General features: G+C 39.6%; 1 protein-coding gene across 1 annotated transcript in view; it reads right to left on the reverse strand.

The window, feature by feature from the left end:
* The window catches only part of grik4 (glutamate receptor, ionotropic, kainate 4), a 303,837-nt gene that overhangs the window by 61,690 nt on the left and 219,456 nt on the right, over window positions 1–22,691 (reverse strand). The window contains exon 9 of the mRNA XM_067594699.1: window positions 19,774–19,827. Coding sequence (XP_067450800.1) covers window positions 19,774–19,827 — 54 coding nt within the window. The remainder of the gene's footprint in view (window positions 1–19,773; window positions 19,828–22,691) is intronic.

The raw sequence follows: 22,691 nt of genomic DNA on the forward strand, positions 1-22,691 counted from the left end.
CCCACCATTTAGCTATGAATCGCTGTACCAACCATGCATTTCGCACTGGACATATGCATTTCCTGACATACTTACATACATTAAATACTGGATTGCAATGTTCATGGGCTAGAATTAGAGAGAATTAGAGAGAGACAGACAGTAAGGGGCTGAAAGAGCCTGGAGACAGGGAACGGGGAAAAAACGAGGACACAGAGACCAATAGATAATTGAGAAAGTGAGATAGAAATTCATGGCATATTGAAATGCTCCAGGTTGGGAGGAGAGAAAAATACAGGTATTTGTTATGTGGCTCTTTTGCTCTAGGGACAAGCTCGTTTTTCTCCACCTGGGGAATAGCAGACAGGGGACAGGCAGAGATAGAGACGAGGATGAGCAGGAAAAAGAGGAGGCGGAGGTGTGACGGGAGATGGACGTTTCCTGAAGGTTAATAGAGGTGTCAGAACCCAGTCCCCCTCAGGTGGCAGCCTTCGACTGGCAGCCGTTGTGCCATCTAGCTTATGACAGCCAGACCAAGCCCAGTCTATCTGTCTGTCTGTTACCAAGGCCAGGGACTCGGAAGATAAGAGGGGTTGAAGGGGATGATGGTGAGTGGTAGAGGGGAGTTAGAAAATAAAAAGGTGTGGCGTAGGAAGAGAGAGGCAGTGGGTGACACTGGGATGTTGTAAAGCCAGTAGGGAGAGCAGAGGAGAGAACCATGCATATGGTGTGAGTTACAATGGTCAATAGGAAGGAAAGGCAAATAGAAGAGAAGGTCAGGGTATTTGAATATGTAAGAAAATTATTGTCTTTCAACTAAAGCTGCTCACCTACACTTCCTTTAACCCTCCTTACATATAAAATCCCACCTAATGTCTGGTACCAGCCACAAGTACAGTGTGAGGTTATATTTTTATTGAAACTAACAAACAAAACATATTTTAGTCAGTCAGCGGGAAATCTTGACTGGCTCTTGGAGATATCAAAGCTTACCAAGTCTCTATGCCACAACAGAAAAATGAAAAACAGAAAAATTGTCCTTTTTCATCTGTAAGAGGAAAAAGAATGAGAGGGGATCAGACAAATCAGATAATGGACGTTCACACAAAAAGTGTGAATAGGTAAGCAAATTAAATAACTGATAAGCAGGTAGATGGAAAAAGCTCTCAGACCAAGAGGGACAGAGAATGAGTCACTCCCATGTGAAGACACCAGTGGGTTATGGCGCTGATACAGACGCGGAGCAGAGCAAAGCAGCAGTGGATATTGACTTTGAGTGGGAGGCCTATTATCCCCGTTGCCAACCTCCCAGAAAGCTGGAAACCCCAAATGTTTAGCTATGCTAGCATGTGGCAGGGCACCTCTGCTGCATAAAAACAAGAAACCCAGGTAAACTCTGCTAGCAAATATAATCCAGGTGAGTGTAGTGAAGGGCTGAACTGGGCTACATATAAGCTAGAAGGACTTTACTGTCAAGGTAAAGTGAGTGAGGGAGGGAGGGTTAGGGAGTTGTAAAGGGAGTGGAAAGGTATGTGTGGGATATGTGAATGATATCTCTTCAGCAGGTATATGTGTGGTCTCTCTGCAAGTGGTGTACACTTATGAATGACACAAAAATCTATATTTGTGCTCAAGGACTCTGCATCTCACAGACAAAGAGTCTCTTATATGAAACTGGCCTATTCATCCTGCTCCAATCCTGTCTCCAGATTAGATTGTGCAGCACCAGGACTGTGTTTGAGCCTGCAGCTTGGTGTGCACTTGCACTCAGTTTCATAAAAAATACATCTCAAATCCCAAGGGACTGTATAAAAGTACAGAACAAGTAGAGGAACACAGTTGACAAAGATAAGATGTGTGAGAAAGCAAGTTTTGCGACTGAAAGACAAGTGCAAAAAGGACAGTTTTAATACAGAGCGTATCATGATTTGAAGAAGAAAAAAAAACACATTTAAATAGAATATTTCTAGCCTGATTAGAGTATGACACACTGAAATCTAAAGGGCTTCTAGCTGCTCTTGAACTTCAGGAGACAATTCAGTTAATGACTAGGATAATGGTCTTGTTAGAGAAGAGGCCTTCTGTTCTTTGTAACTATTGTGCTGAGTCTGAAAAACATAATTCTGTAAAATTGATAGTCTGGCTCTCTTGATTTTCATTTTATTTTTGAATATAGACAATTTAAAAAGTGTGCATAACAGTGGATTTAATTCCAGCCCTGAAACTAAATATACAGTACTGTAAGTAGAGCTAACAGAGGTTGAGAAACTCTTCATTTGAACCACCTATGTGATCAGGCCAAAAAACAAAAGTAATTTGACAATATTCTCCATTCTTTTTTCCATTACAGTCATAAACCAAAGGTTAAGGTCATAATAATATCAATCCTGCGCGTTACATAAAACAAATTGGTTTTTCTATAGCTTTCATGTATCTTTGGCTATATCCCTTGTGGGGCCTCATAAGCCTTTTGGGACTGGCCATATAATTACTGGCTAAGTGTGCTTTAATAGATCATTAGAGGCAGAGCTGTGCAAACGAGCCTATCATTACGCATGCCCCTCAAGGGTGCCTGTATATATATGCATGTGCATACGCACAAACTACCGGAGAGTGCATGTGCATGCCCACACACACGAAAATGAAATCACTATAATTGAGCAACACATGCACATACACACTGAAGACCAAGGTCACCAAAATATCCTTAGGCTATGTCTGAAGAAAACTAATGTGCTGCATTCATAGGCTTTCAGGGCACAGACACTGACACACACACATTCAAATTCAGATACACATGCACACATGCACGGTCAGACACAAATACAGACTAAATCCCTCCACATGAGCAATTACGCTCTCTTGCATACTAAATAGGTGGTGCGAAATGGGCAGTGCTTCGTAGAGGACAGTTGGTTCCCAGCAGTGGGGGAGCAAAAAGGCAGATTTGGAGGGTAGGGTAGAAGAGAGCAGTGGAGAAACCAACTGTCATCGTTGAAGGGGTGAATAGGGCAGAGGAACAGAATGATGAAGAGAAGGACAGAGGGAAAGAAAGAGTGAGAGAGCTAGAAGTTGAACCAATGGAGAGAAAAGAAGGGAGATATTAGGGGAGAGAGAGATTAGTTGGCACAACTGAAGGACTAAAAAGCAGTAGGGGAGAAAGAGACAGCAACAGAGTGAAGATGAGAGGGAGCGGGAGGGAATGACAGCCTGGCCAAAGGCCCCTGACACCGGCTGTCACCTGGAGATCAATCAGCAGCCGGGACCCGAGCCAATCAACCAAAAACTGTTGCTTCACCTCCTCAATTCTTGCCCCTTTCCCTCTGAACCACACAATCTGGAAATCTCTGTCTTATCTATTCTTTATTTCTGTCTCCTTTTTTATTCTCTCAATGTGTCTTTAATCATTTGATATGGATTTTTATATCCTTTAGCATTCTGTGATTTCTCTTACTTTTCACTTTTCACATAATGGACAATACATGTACACTCACAAACAAGAATGCCCGAATGTGTGACCACTCAGTGTTTGTTATGATGTAGTCAGCTTCAGCAGTGAATAATGAGATCCCAGGAGGACTGATACAGCTGATAGTGGGATATCCTGTCATGAACCCAACCCCTCCACCCTCTACCAGTCCACACACATGCGCATATACACAGACATATTTCTTCACAGTGGTATAAGCCTACATAAAGCTGACAAACAGGAAATACCTCTTTATATCAAAATGCTTCTTTCAGCTTTTCTCTTTGTCTATTAATCCCATCTCCATAAAAAGGATGAAAAAACTGAGATTACAGTGAATCACTAAACTCCAAGGACATCCATTGAATCCAGCTGTATCTCTGCTGCATGTACGGTTCAGTGTCGCGTAACCGAACCTCAGGTATCTCAACCGGCTGTTCAGAAATGCTCTGTCGACATAGCAGACTTTCAAATGTGAGTTAGATTGTATAGGGAGTTTGTAATATGTATGTGTACTATACAGGAAATGTTAGAGTTTCATAATGTCACTTTTTTCATATTGTGGATGAATAGTCTCAGTATTTCATAGACTTTGAGTCATCTGAGCAATTTGCTTGTTTGAAGAACGTTATTACAGTGACATTAAAAATAATGTAGTCTGCTGAAGTTGTGAGCTACTAGTCAGCAGCGATGTAAAGGAACACTGCAGTAATGCCAAGTGAGTCAGAGCAATTAACGCAAGTTGCAAGTACAATGACTCATGGGTATAATTTTTACATAAATTAAAGGAGTATTGGGGAATGTCACAAAAGTAAATGTACTGTTTTCTGCTAATAAGTATAAAAAGCAGAAAAACAACTAACTGTACAGCAATAACTACTTTTTTGGGAAAATGAGGGTGGTGAAAACAAGTTGTAAGCATTACATTGAGTTATTATCACCTTATAAAGTTGTTATGCTGAACATGTTAGCAAACAGTTGCCTATTTTACAGAATAGAGGAATATTAGCATTTGCAGTCGTGTTTCTGGCGATTTGATGAATCTTAAGGGGGCGGTATACTCCTTCAGATGTGCCTTTTGGATATTCAAATAGCTTCAGAACCCCCCTCCCCACAAAAGTGTGGCTGTGTAGAACAACTAGAAACACATTTGATTTCAACACAGCGTGAAAACCAGTTCTGATTGACCATAAATTGAGCATAAGTCCAATTTTCACCCTACTGCTAGCTTTGTTGTGGTTTCCACCAACTCTTAAAGAAACTATCTGGTTCTTTAGCTGCTAAATGCTCCACTGTGTTCACCAGCTACTCTCTTACTTTGACTGTCTGGTGTTTGGTGTTGGGTGGGAGGAGTACAGTGGGTTTATCTGAGCTTTTTTTCTGAAAACAGCTGCCTGCTGCTGCTAAAACCAAAACCATGAGCTGAAAAAGGCTAAAATGCTTACTAGAGTTGAAGGACACTGGGTGATAATTCTCTGTGGGTTCATCACTATGAGCAACACCTTTCACATCAGATGCTGTCATTTGATCCATCCTTACTATAACAATGTTTATTAGTGCAGCTTTAAAGAGACACAGCCATATGGCATTTACTTCACTTGCTGTATCCCCAGATGGTGAAAACATTATTTTCTGTTTTGTAAAATGTGCCCTACATAAAGACAGAGCCTTCAGTGGTGATAATCATCATTGACAATTTGAAAAAGAAGGAAAAATCATCACCACTCGTTATCTAGCATGGCAGCACTGCAAAAGAGCAGATGGATTCCAGTAGCCTGTGATTGAGTAACATTTCTGTAAATTGCATATTGATTTTCCTAAAGATAAAGTACTAATTAATGACTTCCCTCCTCTTATAACGGGGGAGGGGTAGGTAGGGCAAGTGAAAACCTTTAGGCTTCCGGTTTCCACTGTGTAATGAAATCCATTTCTAGTGGCACACTGATTATTCTCTAATAGCTAGAATGTTCATGCAGTGTTTTTTGGCAATAAGTCATTTCATGCTTGTATCAATTGACACATAAATGCAGGCTGAGCTCTAAAGCCTCCTGCAGCCTCTTAATTACAATGTTCTCAGTGAGCGGGGGATGGGAGGAGAGGAGGAGGAGGAGGAGAGAGGAAGCATTACCAAATGTCACGCCTACAAACTTGTTATGAACCTGAGATGTTATAACAAAACTGGATAAATGATTTACTGCATTTATTTGTGAAATTCAACACAATGCTGTGGTCTATTGCAGCCGGACATGAGAACTGTAATTGCAGCTCCTACAAATTTCTCTCTTGGTTCAGCCATATTGAAGATGTCTGGTTACCTCACTGTACTGTATGTGCATGAATTGGACTGAAGCCATCCCTCTTGTATAGGTGACTAGCCTGTCACTAGTTTCATTTACTGCAAGATGACCATGAAATTAACATACCATGTATCTAGGGGCAGCATGCTGGGGTTGATACATTAGCTTTGTTTCAAAGCATTTAATAGCCGCATACATCAAAGCAATCTGGCAGCATTCCTGCAGCGTTGAAAACAAATGACCAATTTTATTCCATTATTCACAGAATAAGATAGAAAATATATATTTGTGAGGCACAGACCTTATGCCCAGAATAATTCTTAGGCTGGTAGAGGCCAAAAACACCATGAATATTGCAGACACTAGCATATGTTTGGAATCTGAAACAGTCTTTTCCAGTGAGCTATTCATTCAAATCCCAGCTGAATTTTATGGAGGAGCATTACAGCTGAAAGCACGAAAAGCAAATTAAATTCTGAACAAGAAAAGCCTTTAAAGTCCAAAAAATGTCTTCAAATTACTTATGGATACTCCTTTTAATTAAAAAGCTTTGCATCCAAAGAGCAGATTATGTTGTTGGGAAACAGAAGACGTTTCCTGGACCTCTGAGGCTGTGGAGTCGGCAGTGGGGTGGAGGAGTGGGTGGCTAAAAGGAGAAGCAGCAGATAGTGGAGGTGAGGCTCCATCTAAACTCTGCTCATCTCAGTGAAGACGTGAGTGTTTCAGATCGATCACCTGAGTGTTTCTCATCAAGACCAAGGAACCCTTCAGCTCTGTGACTAGATGTCCTCTCTGTGATAGAAGAGATATAGCAGGAAAGGAATACACTACAATATATACAGGGAACATCTGTATGGCTTCATGACATACCAGTGAATCCAACTAAAGGTCATGTTGAGATTTATTTCATATTATGCGCAAAAACTTAAAAAAAATCCTCTGTTTTTATTTTTGAGGAAGTAAGAATATGGCCTGAAAGAGGTGCAAAGGGAAAGCAGCTCACAGGATTTTGTGCTCCCTGATTAAAACAAACTCGACCACATTTAATCTTTGCTGACTAGCTAAGGTGATTTGAGCCTTGCTGGCTCAGCACTGTAGTTGGCGAATTGATGGTGACAGCGGTTCACTGTGGTCTTTTGTTTGTAGAGAGAGAGAGAGAGAGAGAGATTTTGCTGCCTCTTTAAGATTTTGTTGTCAATAAGCATTTAGCCTCTGTTTTCTGCTTCTATTTATTTAAGTCATACTATATAACATTTCCAAGCATTAATGGACGATATCTTAGGAATCATGTGTACTGTAGCTGCTTTCTGTCCTCCGTGGTCATCAATGTGAATGCCTTTTAGTGCTGATTTGAAATAGAGTTGATTTACTTGGTTTATTGTGTTAGGGAGCCTTTCTTTAGTTTCTTCTTTATTGTCATTGCCTCATTTTGTTTTGCAGGGAATGCAAGTGTGTGTGTTTTCTCAGAAATTCTTTTTCCAACTCACAGTCCAGTCAGAAACGCAGCCAATTCTTCAACCAATTTAACTGGATCAGCAGGGTGTTCTGCATTGTGACTGGAATAAAAGCTGTTAAGCATACAAGTATACACAGGCATCATAAACAGTTAAAAAATCTGAAACCATCCATTTAAGAAAATAATACTGATGTTGTGATAATATACATAAATTAATTTAAATTCCCAAATCATCTGCAAATCAGAACCTTAAGAAGAACTTTTTTTAGGTGCATCTGCATTAACCTGCAAGGTTGACTGAAGTTTCAGTGACCAGATTCTTAATGATCTAACAAAACTATTATGACTTAATAACCAAAATCACCTGCCAGTGCGATACATCAAAGAGACATTGTAGAGGCAAACAACTTTATTTGTTTCACCATATCCTCACTGATCCTGATTGGACACAATCAGCTCAGCAATCAGCTCAGTTTGATCACATATTGAACTTTCTGTCTCGATTTCTTTGTCTGGCAGAGTGATAATCATAATACAATAACAGATATGCATTTCATCAAAATGAAAACCCTATCAGGCTGATTAAAATAGCAGAGAGCTGGACATCCAAATATCGCTAATGACCTTCTGCTAGGTGCTAAATGTGTTAGAATACAAACGCACTGGCACCACCAGTCACATGAATTTATAAACACATGAACATACAAATGAAAGCATACAGTTCACACTTGAATTAATGGTTAATCAATGGTTGAAGGTTAGTTAGAGAGGCGTGACATCAGGGTAAAAGGAGTCACCGACCAACAGCCACAAGGGCTTTCTGGTGTGGATTTATAGCTGTGAAATAATTAGCAAAGTGAAGAAAAAAATGCTTACAGTTTAAAAAAAAAAAAAAAGAACGTTAATTAGCAATTAACAAGCTCATTAGTGTTAAGTAGTGTATCTGCACACTCATGAGCATCTGGGTCCTTGCAAGCTGCAGAGATGCTGGTATTTTAAAAGCGTAAAAGTGAGAATTTCCCACTTAATGGAAGCACTCTTAACAAAGCAAGCATGTAAGGTCTTTGATAAATTTCACACAAAGTGGTGTGAAAAGTCAAATGAATCCTGACTTGTAATAAATTTGTGTTGGCAGATTTCCAGCTTTTTAAATGGTAATGTGTCAGGTTTGGGACAGGTGCATATGGAAAAGATGAAAAATGGTCAAGAATAGAATGAGGAAGAAGAAAGAAGTAGAAAATAATGAAGAAATGAAGTAAGAAAAGGAAAGAGGACAGCAGAAAGAGGTAGAAAAGGATAGACAGCGGTCGCCAGGTAGACACAAGATTGTGGGACAAAAGCACAAAGAAAGTTATATAGAGCATAGAAAGGAAGTCAGCAAGCAATTTCAACTTTCACAAGAAGGCCCTACAGTAAGCTGTGAGACTCAAGCCCAGGGATTTGGAAGATAATAGGCTGTAATACAATTGTCAACACTGAGTCATCCAGACATGGGGCTCAGAGGGAGAGTTGGCGGTAATAGGGCTGACACAGAGTAATCAATACGCCAGAACTCCTCACACATACAGAGGTCCGGGTCTGAGAGGTGGAACGCTAAATAGTTTACTTTCATTTACACAAACATCCAGCTGCCGTCTGGCTAATCTGTGAAGATAAAAAGAGACTGGGGAACTTCAAGTCTTATAATTTTATGGTAAACAAGCCCTCTCAGAGTGTGTTTTAATATTGTTGGAGAGTTATGTTCAGGCTGATAAGGCATACTTAACATGCCAGGTTGTCGGTAGTCTCTCACACAGACTGCACTATCTCCTCTATCACAAACACAGTCAAAATCCCGCTCAACATTTCTCAGTGCAGACCAGCTTTTCCTTATTTGTAGGCAGCCTTTGGTTTCCATTAATTCCAGTTCTTATTTAAAAAAATCAGGACACTTTCGATGGCATTCTCTTTATGAATCCAAATCAATGAACATGAACAGACCTCACGTGTTAACCCTCAAAATGAGCCCTAAATGATTAATGAATACCCTTCATGAATACTGATTTGCACGTCAATGCACTTGCCATTTTATTCTCTTTTGTGTGAGAAAATGGCAAAATCGGAGCTTAAGACTTAAACGAGCCATTTTCTTTTTTGTGAAGAAGGTGACCAGCTAGGTGACCCGAGTGTCCTGCATAAGCCTTTTTAAAAAATGAATTCAAATAACCACTAATTTAACATTTTACAATTATTTATTTTGAGTGGCAACACATGTAGGAAGCTAGAGGCCTACAATAGACTTTTATGCTGATTTTTCTGAACATCATACAATAAGTTCAATCGGTGATGAAAAGAAGGCTAAAGTGGATTTGGCCCCACTGCACATAATGCAATAATGTTTTACAATACATCTGAATTGCAAGCCATTCAATATACTTGCTTATTTGCACCAATAAACCGAGACACACGTGAGCTCTCAATAGAGGGATGATGTTTTCATAAAACCAGATTGTCTTCAACATAAGGCAATGAATAAAGAATTAAGACATGAATGAGAGTCAGATTATTAATCGTCTGTGCAATCTGATATGGAGCATAATGAACTGATTGGAAGTGTCAATAGAGCATTTCACTCATGCAGCCTCTCCGTCAAAGAAGTGTGCATATTTACCCATCGGAATTGTGTTCAAGCCCTTTTCACACATGGTAACAGCGACATAATGGGATAATCACACGGAAAATCAACTCCTGGTACCACATAATGACGATAAGGAAAACTGCATCAGCATCGCAGGTTAAGGTGCATGTGAGTGTATAGTAATCCATGTTAAATCCAATGTTAAAATCCAGAGATATACTGGAATAACAAGCTCCTGTGAATGGGTGAAAAAATGAATGCTACAGTCATCCACTAAGGGATATATCAGTAACCCTGTTAGATCTACTATAAGTGTAAGGGATGAGGTTGAGGGCTTGATCCCTTTATTGATGACTTAATTGGGTAGTTAACAGTGCAGGGAGATAGGATAGATGAGATAGAGGTGGGAGATAGGTAGAAAAAAAAGTGTTAATCAAATATAATCTTTATCAAAACCAGTGCAGTTTGGGAAAGAGTACACACGTTATCCATGCAGGTCAGCAGGAAGGCTCTGACTCCTTTCTACTGTGAGATCATTTGTGGCAACAACAGCACCGTTTGTTTCCACCTGCATTTGCTATTTTCAAATGGCAAAAAGTCACCATCTAATCTTCCTAGAATATCAACTGCTCAAGGGGTTGAAATTGAAATGGTCTCAACATATAAATATTTAGATATTACTATTGATCAGAACTTGTCATTCAAATAACACAGTTCCCAAGCTGAAAATGAAATTAAATTTCTTTTTTAGAAATAAATCCTGTTTCTCCCTCCAGGCAAGGAAACACTTGATTTCAGCAACTTTTTTTTTTTTACCTTGATTGGATTACGGTGACCTGCTCTTTATGAATGCACCTGACCAGTGCCTAAAGAATCTGTATACTGTATAACATTGTTCTTTACATTTTATTACTGGCTGTGGCAATCTTGTACACCACTGTACTCTGTATGCTGCTGCTATGTGGCCATCTCTGCATGTCCGCAGACTTTCTCATTGATTGACTTTTATATACTAATCTTTCCTTGGGCTGGTTCCTCTTCATCTGTGTACATACATGTGTAGAAACCAAAATTAATATGGCATACGCTGTCACTCTCCTAAATTTTCACTGAAATCGTTTTCGAAAATCATAACTGTTTATGCATCATAACTGGATTTTGTCCATAATCTGGTTAATTAAAGGATAAGATAAATTGAAGCTCAATCTAATCTTGATAATACTTTGAAACGGCCAAATCAGAGAGATAACACTGGGGAATAAGTGTATAGTATACTGTGTGTGCATTAATTAAAGCCTCATAAGAGTTTATTCCTCTGTCTTGAACCTTGTGTTCATGGCAGCAAGCATTTATACTCCTCTCTACAGCACCAACACAATAAATGTAATTCTTAGCAAAGTAAGTTGGCATCTTTGCATTACAAATGAAGAGCAAGCAGACATTATTTGGAGAAACACACTTGTTGTGACATAATAATAACATAGTTTATATTCTGGCTAGATGCAGCTCTCTGTTGTCACCGTCCACGTAGCCTATTACCTTTTCTATTACTCAGTTGATTGATTCTCAAACTCTGTGTCTAAACAGGGAAATATGAACTTTACATAAGCCGTGGAGGGGAATTAATTAAATCCCAATCATTTTCACAGTCACAGTGACTGCCTTCTAAAGCAGTTTGACTGACAAGACTTTTTTTGGATTTATAAATCTTCTGTACCACAGTGCACACCGGAGATGGAGGGCGAGGTTGATGTGAAGTGGTGTTTTTTTTTTTTTTTTCATAGGAATGTTCCCTCCATTCATTCACATTCACAGATATGGGACAAGAAATTTTTGCCAGAACAATAATCTTGTGAAATTGAATTCTGTATCACCTAGACAATATTGTTATCAAGGCCAGACACACCAAGAGAGAAAGACAGAGAGAGAGACAGACAGGAAGAGAAGAGGGGATGCAGGATGCGGGATTCGGGTTTTGACAGTAAAAAAAGAGGTGAAATTACAAGGACGAGAGCAGACAGCAACTATCATCTATTCTTTACTAGCACAGAGTGACAGAGGCCAAAGTAAGCTCCATAAAATCACTGAAAGAAAAAAAAAACCATTTGGAATAATTAGAAAATGTTGTTTGTGCAGGTCTGGGGAGGCAGGCATACATTTCATCTGTTCTTCAGTGGCGCATTCAATCATTAAGCATTTTATCGTTTGACAGTTTTGGGAGGAATAATTAGAAGCAGGGAGCATGTCGAGCCCAGAACCCCAACTGGCCAAGAACAAATGATGGGGAGCACGGCAGTGTCTGGGAAAGAATAGGGATTAACTAGTGAATAACAGCATCAGCTATGCTTCAGAAGTAAAACCTAACTCCCCTCATCACCCTTTTATACAAACCTGCCAATCAGCTCTAACTAATATGAATGGAGGAGAGGGACAAAAAGAATTATCGAATGAGTTTAAATGTATTTTGTGTGTGTGTGTGTGTGTTTGCATGAGGACTTGTATTGTGTTCAAAGGTGCCTGTTTCTGTATCACCTCTGCTGGTTTATGACAGCAACACCAGAAGACAAAAAACACACCGCTTATTTCCGGGAAGCAGACAGAAAGGCAGGTAGATAAGCAGGCCAAGATGTTACAACTGTATGAATGTGTGTATGTGTGTGTGTGTGTGGGATTGGATGTTGTGTGGACAAGTGTGTACATGAGTTTATTTATTTGAGTTTTATCATTCATGTGTGTGCATGTATGTGTGACAGTCAGGAAGTGCTGGCAGCTCTTGAGGCACGGATGCATGACAATAACTGAGGTGACAAGAGGGATCACGGGTGTGTGGAGGGGAAATGGAACATGAAGAACAAAACAAACAGGCGGAGGGGGACGTGGGGGTGAGGGAGGTGGGGGGGGTTGAACTGATGGCCCCCGCTTTGCAGAGAGGGATAATATGTCAGCCGGCACTGTGTGTCAAAGCGCGTTTTTGATTGTTTTGTGTGAATGTGTATGTGTGTGTGTGTGTGTGAGAGAGAGAGAGAGAGAGCGAGAGAGCTTGCACGCTTTCATCAAGACTCAAAATGACATCACAAAGTGAAAGTGTGCCATGTGAGGCGCTGCTAGGCCCAATCCCGTGCTCACCTAACCTTCAAATGACATTAGGCATCCCGTCAACATATGATGAGTCACTGCCAACCTGATGTGATTTATTCAATCCTGCCGAGTAGCTTGGATCGCGGGATACAAATCACTTAGATGGAAGCCATGGAGCGGGGACTGAGTGCGTGTGTGTCAGCAAACGTGTCTGCCTGTGCGAATATGTGTGTGTGTGTGTGTGCCCTGTTTATTTCGATTGTTTGTGTGTATGCGTCCGTCGGTGAAGGAAAGACAAGCATATGTGTGTGCATGGCTCTCGTGTGTATGCTGCGTTAAGTTGAAGCTGAAGAAGCTGTGTGATGTCAGCTCCTCACACTTCCAGAAACAAAGCTGTCTCAGAGAGACTCTTTAAAAGCCCGGTGGTGCTGTTCAGTTTCCGTGCTCTTCCATGAAACATGTTTTTGTTTTAATCTCTCCCCTCACTGTGACACAAGAGCCACGATTTCTATTTGATCTTACAATAAAAGCCCAAGATATTAACGGCTGGTATTAAACTGACTTAATTGGGAGAAAGGACAATAAACAGGTGCTAAGAGCTTTATCACAAAGAAAACAAGAAACAATATTGGATACAATCTCAGTGATATCTCCTCCTTTTCCTCCCTATCACCTGTGTGTCCAGTTGTGATCAGCACCACTGGCTAAAGGGAATACTTGTTTCTAGATTAAATATTAACTTACATTACCTAGCACCAATGCCTCACAGAGCAGAATTAATGTAGCATGAAGCGCATAGCATGATTTAGATGTTATGAGGTGCAGCTATTTGAATCTATCCTATCCTTAATGAAGAGACAGGCAAAAAAAACCCATCTCTCTTCACCCAAAGCAGCATCCACTGAAGATCATTAACTCTAATGATAGTCAATGAGTGGTCATTCTTTCACATCCATCTCCTCCATAGAGACCTTTGTATTGAGTAGTAACAACATGCACTCACAACATGTATAAATTATGGTGAGTGTGAGAGAGAATATTCAACAACTCATATAGCTGTGATATAGCTGTGAAACATCAGAACACGTTCACTAATATGCACTGTTACAATTCTGCTTTGTTATAATGGAAAAAAAGGAGCGCCTCTGCCTCGTCTTCCTTCCCTAATTTCTCACAACAGATTAATAACAGCAACACATAACAGAATAAACAAAGCAAACCCCGAAATTAAGACCGAAAGCAGTCAAATCCATAAGTGGGTATGACAAAAACCCTGGCTCGGGATGGGTAGCTGCGTGAGGACGTTGATGAGCGTCTTGAGATGATTCAGGGGAAACAGATTAGGCAGGGGAGCAGTCTGGCAGATCGTTAGTCAGGGATGTCAGGACCAGAGATAAATGAAGTGTCAGCAGAGTAGGCAGACAGATGGAGGGAATGGTTGGAGAAAATACAGGGGAAACAAGGGAGAGAACAGGGAGATGATGGAGAGAGCAGACACAGAGAGGATGGAAAATTTAACAATAATTAATGTTTATAAGACTAGGAATTGCTATGGAGTTGTGCATCATTAGCAATTACATGAGCAAAATGTTTATTTTTGATTCAAGTGATTCACTAGTACGTTATCTAATGTTAACACATGCATATTTAATCTAACATGCCCTTCTTAAGCAACCCATGAATTTATCATTAGTCATACTTATGCTGCATGATTGATCATTAACAATTACAGCCTAAATACATGAGAAATTATTCATAAACTGCATGCAATTCTCATGTATTATTAATGTGACTGTACGTTTGTTTGATTTTCTTAAGTGTTTCTGTAGCATTCAAAGTACAAGGGTTTGTGAAGCAAACAAGTGTTTCTAATCTTAAAAGAGCTATAATTGCATTCACACTATTTTCAAAATTTGATTTATTTATTATGCTTCTGAACAAAAAAAAAAAAAGCTTTTAAATATGCTGCCCCTTCTTCCTGGAATAATATACAGAAGCTGATTACTACGGGGGAATTTAAAGGTGCAGTGTGTAGAATTTAGTGGCATCTAGCAGAACGGACTTGGCAGAAATGGAATGTATAAAAATTAGTTTATAATCACCTGAAAATAAGAATCGTTGTGTTTTCTCTATCTTGAAATAAGCCCTTTATATCTAAATAGGGAGCGGATCGTCTTCCACAGAGCCCGCCATGTTGCACCACCATGATTCTACAGTAGCCCAGAACAGACAAACTAAACGCTGACTCTAGAGGGCCATTCACGTTTTTTTGCAAGTTTCATGTCCATCGTAGATTCTCCTACACGCTTTGAAGGGGAGGGGGAGGGGGAGCGGTATTCAGTTAGCTGCCATCTGCAACCCCATTTCTAGATGCCACTACATCCTACACACTGGACCTTTAAGTCAATTTTAAAGGATTGAGAAAACGTGAAATTTGAAGATTTCACTTAAATCATTTTAGAAGTTGTACCTGTTTATGCATCATAATTGGATTTTTGTCTTTGACCTTGTATTGTATATCAACTGGATATTGTGTTCACTCGTTTGTAGTGTGTGACAGTTGTAATTTGTCTGTTTGTATTGTTTGTGTTTATTGTTGTAACAATGTTTATGCTGCTGTCTTTGCCAGGTCTCTCTTGGAAAAGAGATTTTAATCTAAATGAGACTTTTACCTGGTTAAATAAAGATATTTGACAATATGAGTGGAGCTGAAGGCTGAACTATTTACAAAAAATTAAATTAAATGATAAGCCAGACTGAATTAGTCAGCTACTTTGTGGTAACATTTATATGTTAATATGCTAGTTTCAACACTCCCTGTTTTAACTAGATATCAAACCATTTTTGGCACTATTTTTTGTGTGCAGTGTTTACTTACATTGGCAAATCATCATTACAACATCAGTAACCAAATTTCACTTGTTCCATCATGTAATTATAACATAACCAAACTGAGAACTCTTGAGAGCAATTTAGATGGATTAGATTTTCTTTTGATCAGAATACACAAACATTGAAGGTTTCCATCAAAGAAACATATTTTAGATGGTCAGTGACTCTACTCTTAACTTCAAAATGTTGCTTTTCTTACCTTTATACGTTTAATTAGATGGCATGAGAATGAGAGACCCCCTGCCCACACACACATATTTAAATTGGTACAAGTAACAGTTTTCTAATGATAACACACACAAGTAAATTATCTGCTGTTTTCTACCAATTCTGTATTTATTCTTGTTAATGAAAGGCTGTGGTAAGCAGCGTCCACAAAATCTTATAGACAGGATTCAGTTTTATGTAAGCTAACAAGAAAACATCACAAGCTATGAACTTTGTGACACTGAAAAATGCTCCCAGAGACGGCAGTGTGAAAAGTAAAGCGCTGCACCTCTGATCTTTATGTGCTCTGTCTCCCTCTCTATTTTAACAGTATCTGAATATATAGAGTAATAAAGCAGAAAACACAGACACTGCCTACAAAAAAAAATAAAACCTAGTTACGCACTAAAGGCCTTTATAAAAATAACAACTAAGTCAAACAAGTTCATGGGAGGAAAAACTAGGGAGTGCAGTCATGAAAAACTGGTCACTACCTGAGAAAGACTTTAATTCTCCGTAGCAATGTGAAGCTGCCGCCATATGGAAACTCTGTGAGGCTTGATAAAAGTAAATCTGATGTCAAAGCACAAACAATCAGCACTGCCTCCTAAAGACAACACACTGACAAAACACATCAGGCAATTACATCAAATGACGGCTCCCTTTCTTTACTTTAATATGAGCTTGTCATATTTTATGAGCAGGATAAACACATGCAGTCAGTTACTCATTTGATACACATTTTACACAGCACGCATTGGGGTTTTTTTGCATATTTTTTCTACATGGTTAAAGTAATAGTGCTCATCATTAGAACTGTTAGGAGGAAGTAAATGTATTAAGTCACAGGTCACCTTATGTAAAAGCTTTTTCGGGGGAAAGGTGAGGGAATAAGTGTTTAGAGTAAGACTTCAGAAATGTCATTTGCCAGCTAAGATACTGGCAAGATCAGGACTGGAACACCGCTGGAATCACTACCATTAGGAGTTCACACATGCACACACCCATGAACCAACACACACATACACACTGAAAGATTAGAAACTGTGCAATCATCTTTATCATCTAGCTTGCTTCCTGTAGGTCTGTGGTTCTGCAATCATTCTATCAGAAGGAGGCTTCTCAGCATGGGGGATAAGGAAAAGTGGGATTTCTTGGAAAATTATTGTTTGAGTCAAATTATAGTCCAAACTTGAATGAAATGCAACATGTCCTAAATAAAAAAGAGGTGATTAGTCAGTGCATTCAGAAAAGAACAGGAAATGGTTTAAATTGTGTGTTTGTCTGCTCTTCGGTTATCTGGAAACGTTAGCATGTCTGGCTAACTAGCTTACTACCCGCAGTAGTAACCTACCCCAGCGTTACCTCCAAGACCAAGGAACATTTCATACTACATTTTTTGTGAGATTACAGATTACGCCAAAAAGTCCTGTCCACAACAGCACATCCACTGTATAGTGTTTCCCCCGTGTCTGCAAGCTAGTCCTTGATGCTATTATATCACTGTTTAGGCGAATGTCTGTGGCTTTGTCTTCCTAAACTCCAGCAACCTCAGCCAAACTCGTTATCTGAGATAGTGTTACACTTGCCAAACACATTTGTTGGTCCTCATTGCTTTAAGCCTCACAGTGAAATATATGAACAATAAAACATAGATCTAACCTCTGTCTCACTTGTCCAAGTTTGTAAGCTCAGCAGCCAAACAGGTTGACATTAGAACAAGTTTATTCACATCTAGCTCTATACTGCAATACAAGACCAATACTGTTTCTTTATCCATGTCTTCTACATGGATCATCAACTGGTGAAGACTTTTTGCCTGGGAAATGCAGCGTTAACCTCCCTAACATCTTTTAGCACAACATCATGTGTTAGCTTAATTAGCTAGCTACATCTGATGAAATGCGCTAGCGACAGCTGTCATTTCAGACACCGGCTGCTTTTCTACCTTTGTCTGAAATCAAAGACACATTCTTTCAAACATGGTTATACCTCTGTTGTCTTTATAAACTGTGCTGTGCGAGAATGGGTAGCTTGACAGGCCCTTTAGGTTTCACTATATTGTGAGAATGACTCCCTTCTTCCTGCCTCAGCACTGAACGTTCTCAGTTGTTTTGATCTCTTTGAACAAATGACCAATGTTGTCATTTTCCTGGACAGAACAGTCTCATGAATGGCATAGTGTACTATAATAAGAGGATGAAAAAGTAAGCCAAGCATTCATTGTATTATTGCCATTTATAGAGATGTACTATCACAGTGAGTTGGGAAATGAGCGAACAATGAACTGAACTATGAGAGAACATAATGAAACTCTTATATTTTCTGTCCTCTTTTGTGGTTAGGTATACCTGTGCGTGTGTGTGTCCGTGTGTGTGCACAAGCAGTGGAGCCATTTAAAAACACAATAAATAGGATGGATCACTTATTACAACAACCAAGGGGACAGCAGTACTTCTATTTTTCCACTCACAGCTTCTGCATTATGTCCCAGACTGCCGGGGGCATGCTGATGACCATTTTAATGATGTTAGCTGAAGCTATTAGTGATGCCGTCACTGAGCAATGGCTAGATTTTGAGGAAATGCCGGTGAGGGGAGCCGGAGGGGGGATTTGGGGTCATCATCTCGTATCTATTATGTATCTGTGTGCTTTGCTGTGCCCTCCAGCAGAACTGCACAGCATCACCAGAGGAGAGTGATGAGGGAACTTATTTAGGTATAGGAAAGCAGAGACAAGCAGGTTAAAGAAAGGGAGAAGAGAGCAACAATAAGAGAAGTGACTATGTCAAGTGCTGTGGAGGAAAACATGAAGATTGCAGCAGCCCACTCTTAATGAGTCATAAATCAGCTTGATATGAATCATCTCTACAGCGCTATTAGACCAAAGTGTTTTGAACCTCATTAATTTACATTAGGGAGCAGCTATCTGGTAAGTTTACTATAGTATCAAATTTTCTCCAAGCCACTATCTTTATGATCTCCCTTAGCCTCTATGTGCTTAAACACCAGTGCTCTCATACACCAGGTCACTCCCTTTAATTTCCAGCAGGAACATGCACAGACATTTTGGGGGGGGGTTGTGACTCATTTCATAAAAAGGACACACTCCTCCCCACCTGTTCTGTCCCAAATCCTAATGCTTGCACACTACATCGTATAAAATAATGTGCTCTTACTTGACTAAGTAGTGTTTGCTTGCTGTAATAAACAGAGTGATAGCTTTACAGTCCATAAAAACATGCTTACTTTCAACTTTAACAAAAATTACATAAGTACTACAGAAAGAAAGAAAGAAAGAACTCTACTACTTATTCACTGACAGGAATGACTGCTGCCTCTAGATGATGACTTCATCGCTCGAGCTTGGCAGGCTTGACATAATAATAATTATAGGTAAAACAGCAGCTGTGACAATAACAATGGTACTAGTGGTAATGATAATAATGATTACTTTTTATTTGTTTTGTCCATAAGTGCACTTCAACCAATGAGGGCAAACGAGCAGCGACCGAAGCCACTGTAGCCACTGTGCCTCTATTTGCAGTCACATGCAGTGAGGGAGAAAATCGACTATGCTGTAATGAATCTCTGTAACAATTCTTCTGTCTTAGCTCCTGTCTGCTTAACTCTATCCATTCAATCATTCATTTAAGTGAAGAGTGAAGAGTACCTATTAAAGCTTACTACAGGAGCACAGCAGTCCTCTAATGCTGTGCTCATGTAACTGTGAAATCTATCTTGTGTCTAAATGCCCGGACCATCTCCCATTTCCTTACCAGAGAGGTGAAGATGTAAGTGTAGTAGACTGACAGCATCCCCAGTTCTGATGCCTGCAGAGCAAAAGAGAAGAAGGACAGGAGGGGAGAGATAAAGAAACATGTAAGAGAAAGAAGGTACAAAAAGGCACAAAACAGAAATGCGAAGATTGGAGTTTGAACAAAAAGATGTTAAGATGGAGGTCAGAGAAAGGGTGGAGGGCGCGATAGGACAAAACAGAAAGTAGAGAGAGTGAAGCATAAAGGGGTAAGGAGAGAAGTTGATAGGTCAGTGATTCAATGTAACTGGAGCTCCACTCTGCAGCAGACAGATCAAATCCACATCTTGATAAGACCAGACACATTCTTATCTGACGGTGGCTCTCAATGGAGCAATTAATTTCTGAGGTGCATTAGTATGCTGCTCGACACTCTGTCTTACAATTTGATTAAATCAAAGTCACAGTTAGGAGCAGTTGTGAAGGACAGGGTGAACTTTTCATAGTTTCATTTCATTAAAGTCATTAGCACAAAAAAATCTTCAAGCTTATAGGCTTCTGTTTAATCATGCAGCAATGCACATTATGATTGAAATCAATAAATATTAAATAGATATATCAAACCAAACAGTATGAAAGGCCATCATCTTTTTTTTTTCAAGAACTTTTTACACAAATCATCATTTAATCCTGAGTGAAATTCTTCACAAGCATGAATTAACCTCCTTCTCTTTTTCCACACCTGGCTGTAATGAAACATTTTTGCATAATAATTAGCTTGCACGCTGAGATTAATTTAAAGTTGGTCATTATCAGAAATAGTTTAATAGCAGATATTTAGTTGTCATATGAAAAGTGTAACTCTGTGTGGGTGTTTGCATGAGTATATGTCACTCAGTCATTAAATATTCTGCCAAAGCATAAATATTAAAATAGAAACATATAGAAAGGCATATATAATTATTTTGATATAATTATTATATCGAATACATCCAATACAACGTCATTATTAAACTTTGAATGAACTCTTATGATGTCTTTATATAGTTTCCTTCTTCAGGTATATTTATTATAAGCCTCATTATGATGTAAGGTAATTATCATGCTTGATGGAAGTTGTTTGTTAACATCTGATCTGGGGTTACACACAAGGTGGTTGAGTTTTTTTCCTCTTTACTGTAGTATTTCAAAACACTGCCTGTTTTACTTTGGTGACCTGTACTTTGGAAACAGAAACTGCCATTAAAACCTAAATCGCCTTTAGTTGCTGCCCACATCCTATTCAGAAGACACAATAACATCAAAACAAGCAGCTGATGGAAAATATCCTTTTGGTCTCCTTTCACTGCATTCGAAATAAGCTTCCCTGCCTTTTTTTAAAAAAAACTTTTTGATCTCCTCGTTGTTCTACCGCAGCTTTTGGTCAGAGTGCACACGGTTTGCATGGCCCCCATATACTGGGCTCACCATCTATCCTACTCTGGTTCTGTACAGCTGTGCACAACAGTGGAGGCCTGACTGAATGAGATTACATTCAGAATGCTAACACTGCTGACCTAAACCCCTCTGAATGCTAAAACCTCGGAGAGTGAGACCTTTGTCTGACGAGGGTTTGATGTAAGATGTAAACAGACAAATAAGAGGGAATATCTTGGATGACAAAGGACAATTCTGTCTCTTAAGACATGCTGGGCACTCTTATCATCATCTGAGAATGGCGAATGTGCCGGCACACAGCTTTGATATGTTTGGCAACTAGGCACTCCACATGAGAGGCGGGACTGCCAACTTTCCTCCACTGTGTTGCAGGATGTCTCTTGACAGACACAAAGACAGACAGCGTGACACATGAAGGAGACAAAAGAGTGAGAGATACAGGGATGGATATACAAGATCACACGGGGATGGAGGTGTGGAGAAACAAAGTAAAACTGTCTTCTCTACATTTGGACTGAGAACAGAGAGAGAAAGAGAGCAATTCCATATTGAAACCTGAAGAGACAGACGGAGGGAGACGGGGAAAGAGAGAAAGAGAGATATCCCACTGCGGGCTCCCACTGCTCTGTGGCCCGGGGTTGCCAGGGTTGCTATGGTGACTGGATGACCACTGATTTCAGCCTGAACACTTGATTGAGGTGAGAGATTAAGACTGAAGACCACTGTGAGAATATAATGGAGAGAATGAGGACAGAAACAAGTGGAAAGTGAGAGAAACATCTCTCCTCCTGTTTCCCTCTCCCAACCCCCCTCTGCCTCCAGCTATTGTCACCTCCACTCTAACCATCCATCCATCGTCTTCTAGAAATAATGAGGTGTGTATTAATTACTACAAGGCCATATGCTGCTGCCAAACGCGCTCGCTTCCTCAGCTCCCACAATCACGTTTATTGATGCCATGAAGGCTCTTCACAAACATACGTCTCCAATCAAGAGAAGCTTCAGCATTATGTTGGATTCAGAGTGTCCAAGGTCTCAATAATGTTCTGATACATTAATTATTCTTATGTGCCATTAGTGGAGGAAGCACATAAAGATCACCTTATGTTGGAGACAGAAATAGTGCTCACTAATGTTTTCAGAAAGCTGTTTTTCCTCACAAGATAAACTTTATGTTATATTTTATGCAAAAGGTGTTTTAGAAAAGGAACAAACAGATGGATGATGGATAAAAAGGACATGAAAGAAACAGTCCATTTAATTTGCTTCAGTGACTTAAAAAACAGCTTGTTTTGATTCATACCAAGTACTGCATGAGAAAGTAGACAAAAGGGCTCCTTCATTTTATGACTCTGTTCTAATACTAATCCACTTAACCGTGCAGAATGCTCACTTGTGGACGATGAATCATGGATTATAAATACGACTTGATTTAATGCTCTCATCCATATAATGTGATGTAACAGATTTGTTTGACAAGACTGCCACAATTCATTTGCCTTT

The sequence above is a fragment of the Thunnus thynnus genome, chromosome 7 (genome assembly GCF_963924715.1).
Source record: "Thunnus thynnus chromosome 7, fThuThy2.1, whole genome shotgun sequence".
NCBI classification, from domain to species: Eukaryota; Metazoa; Chordata; class Actinopteri; order Scombriformes; family Scombridae; genus Thunnus; species Thunnus thynnus.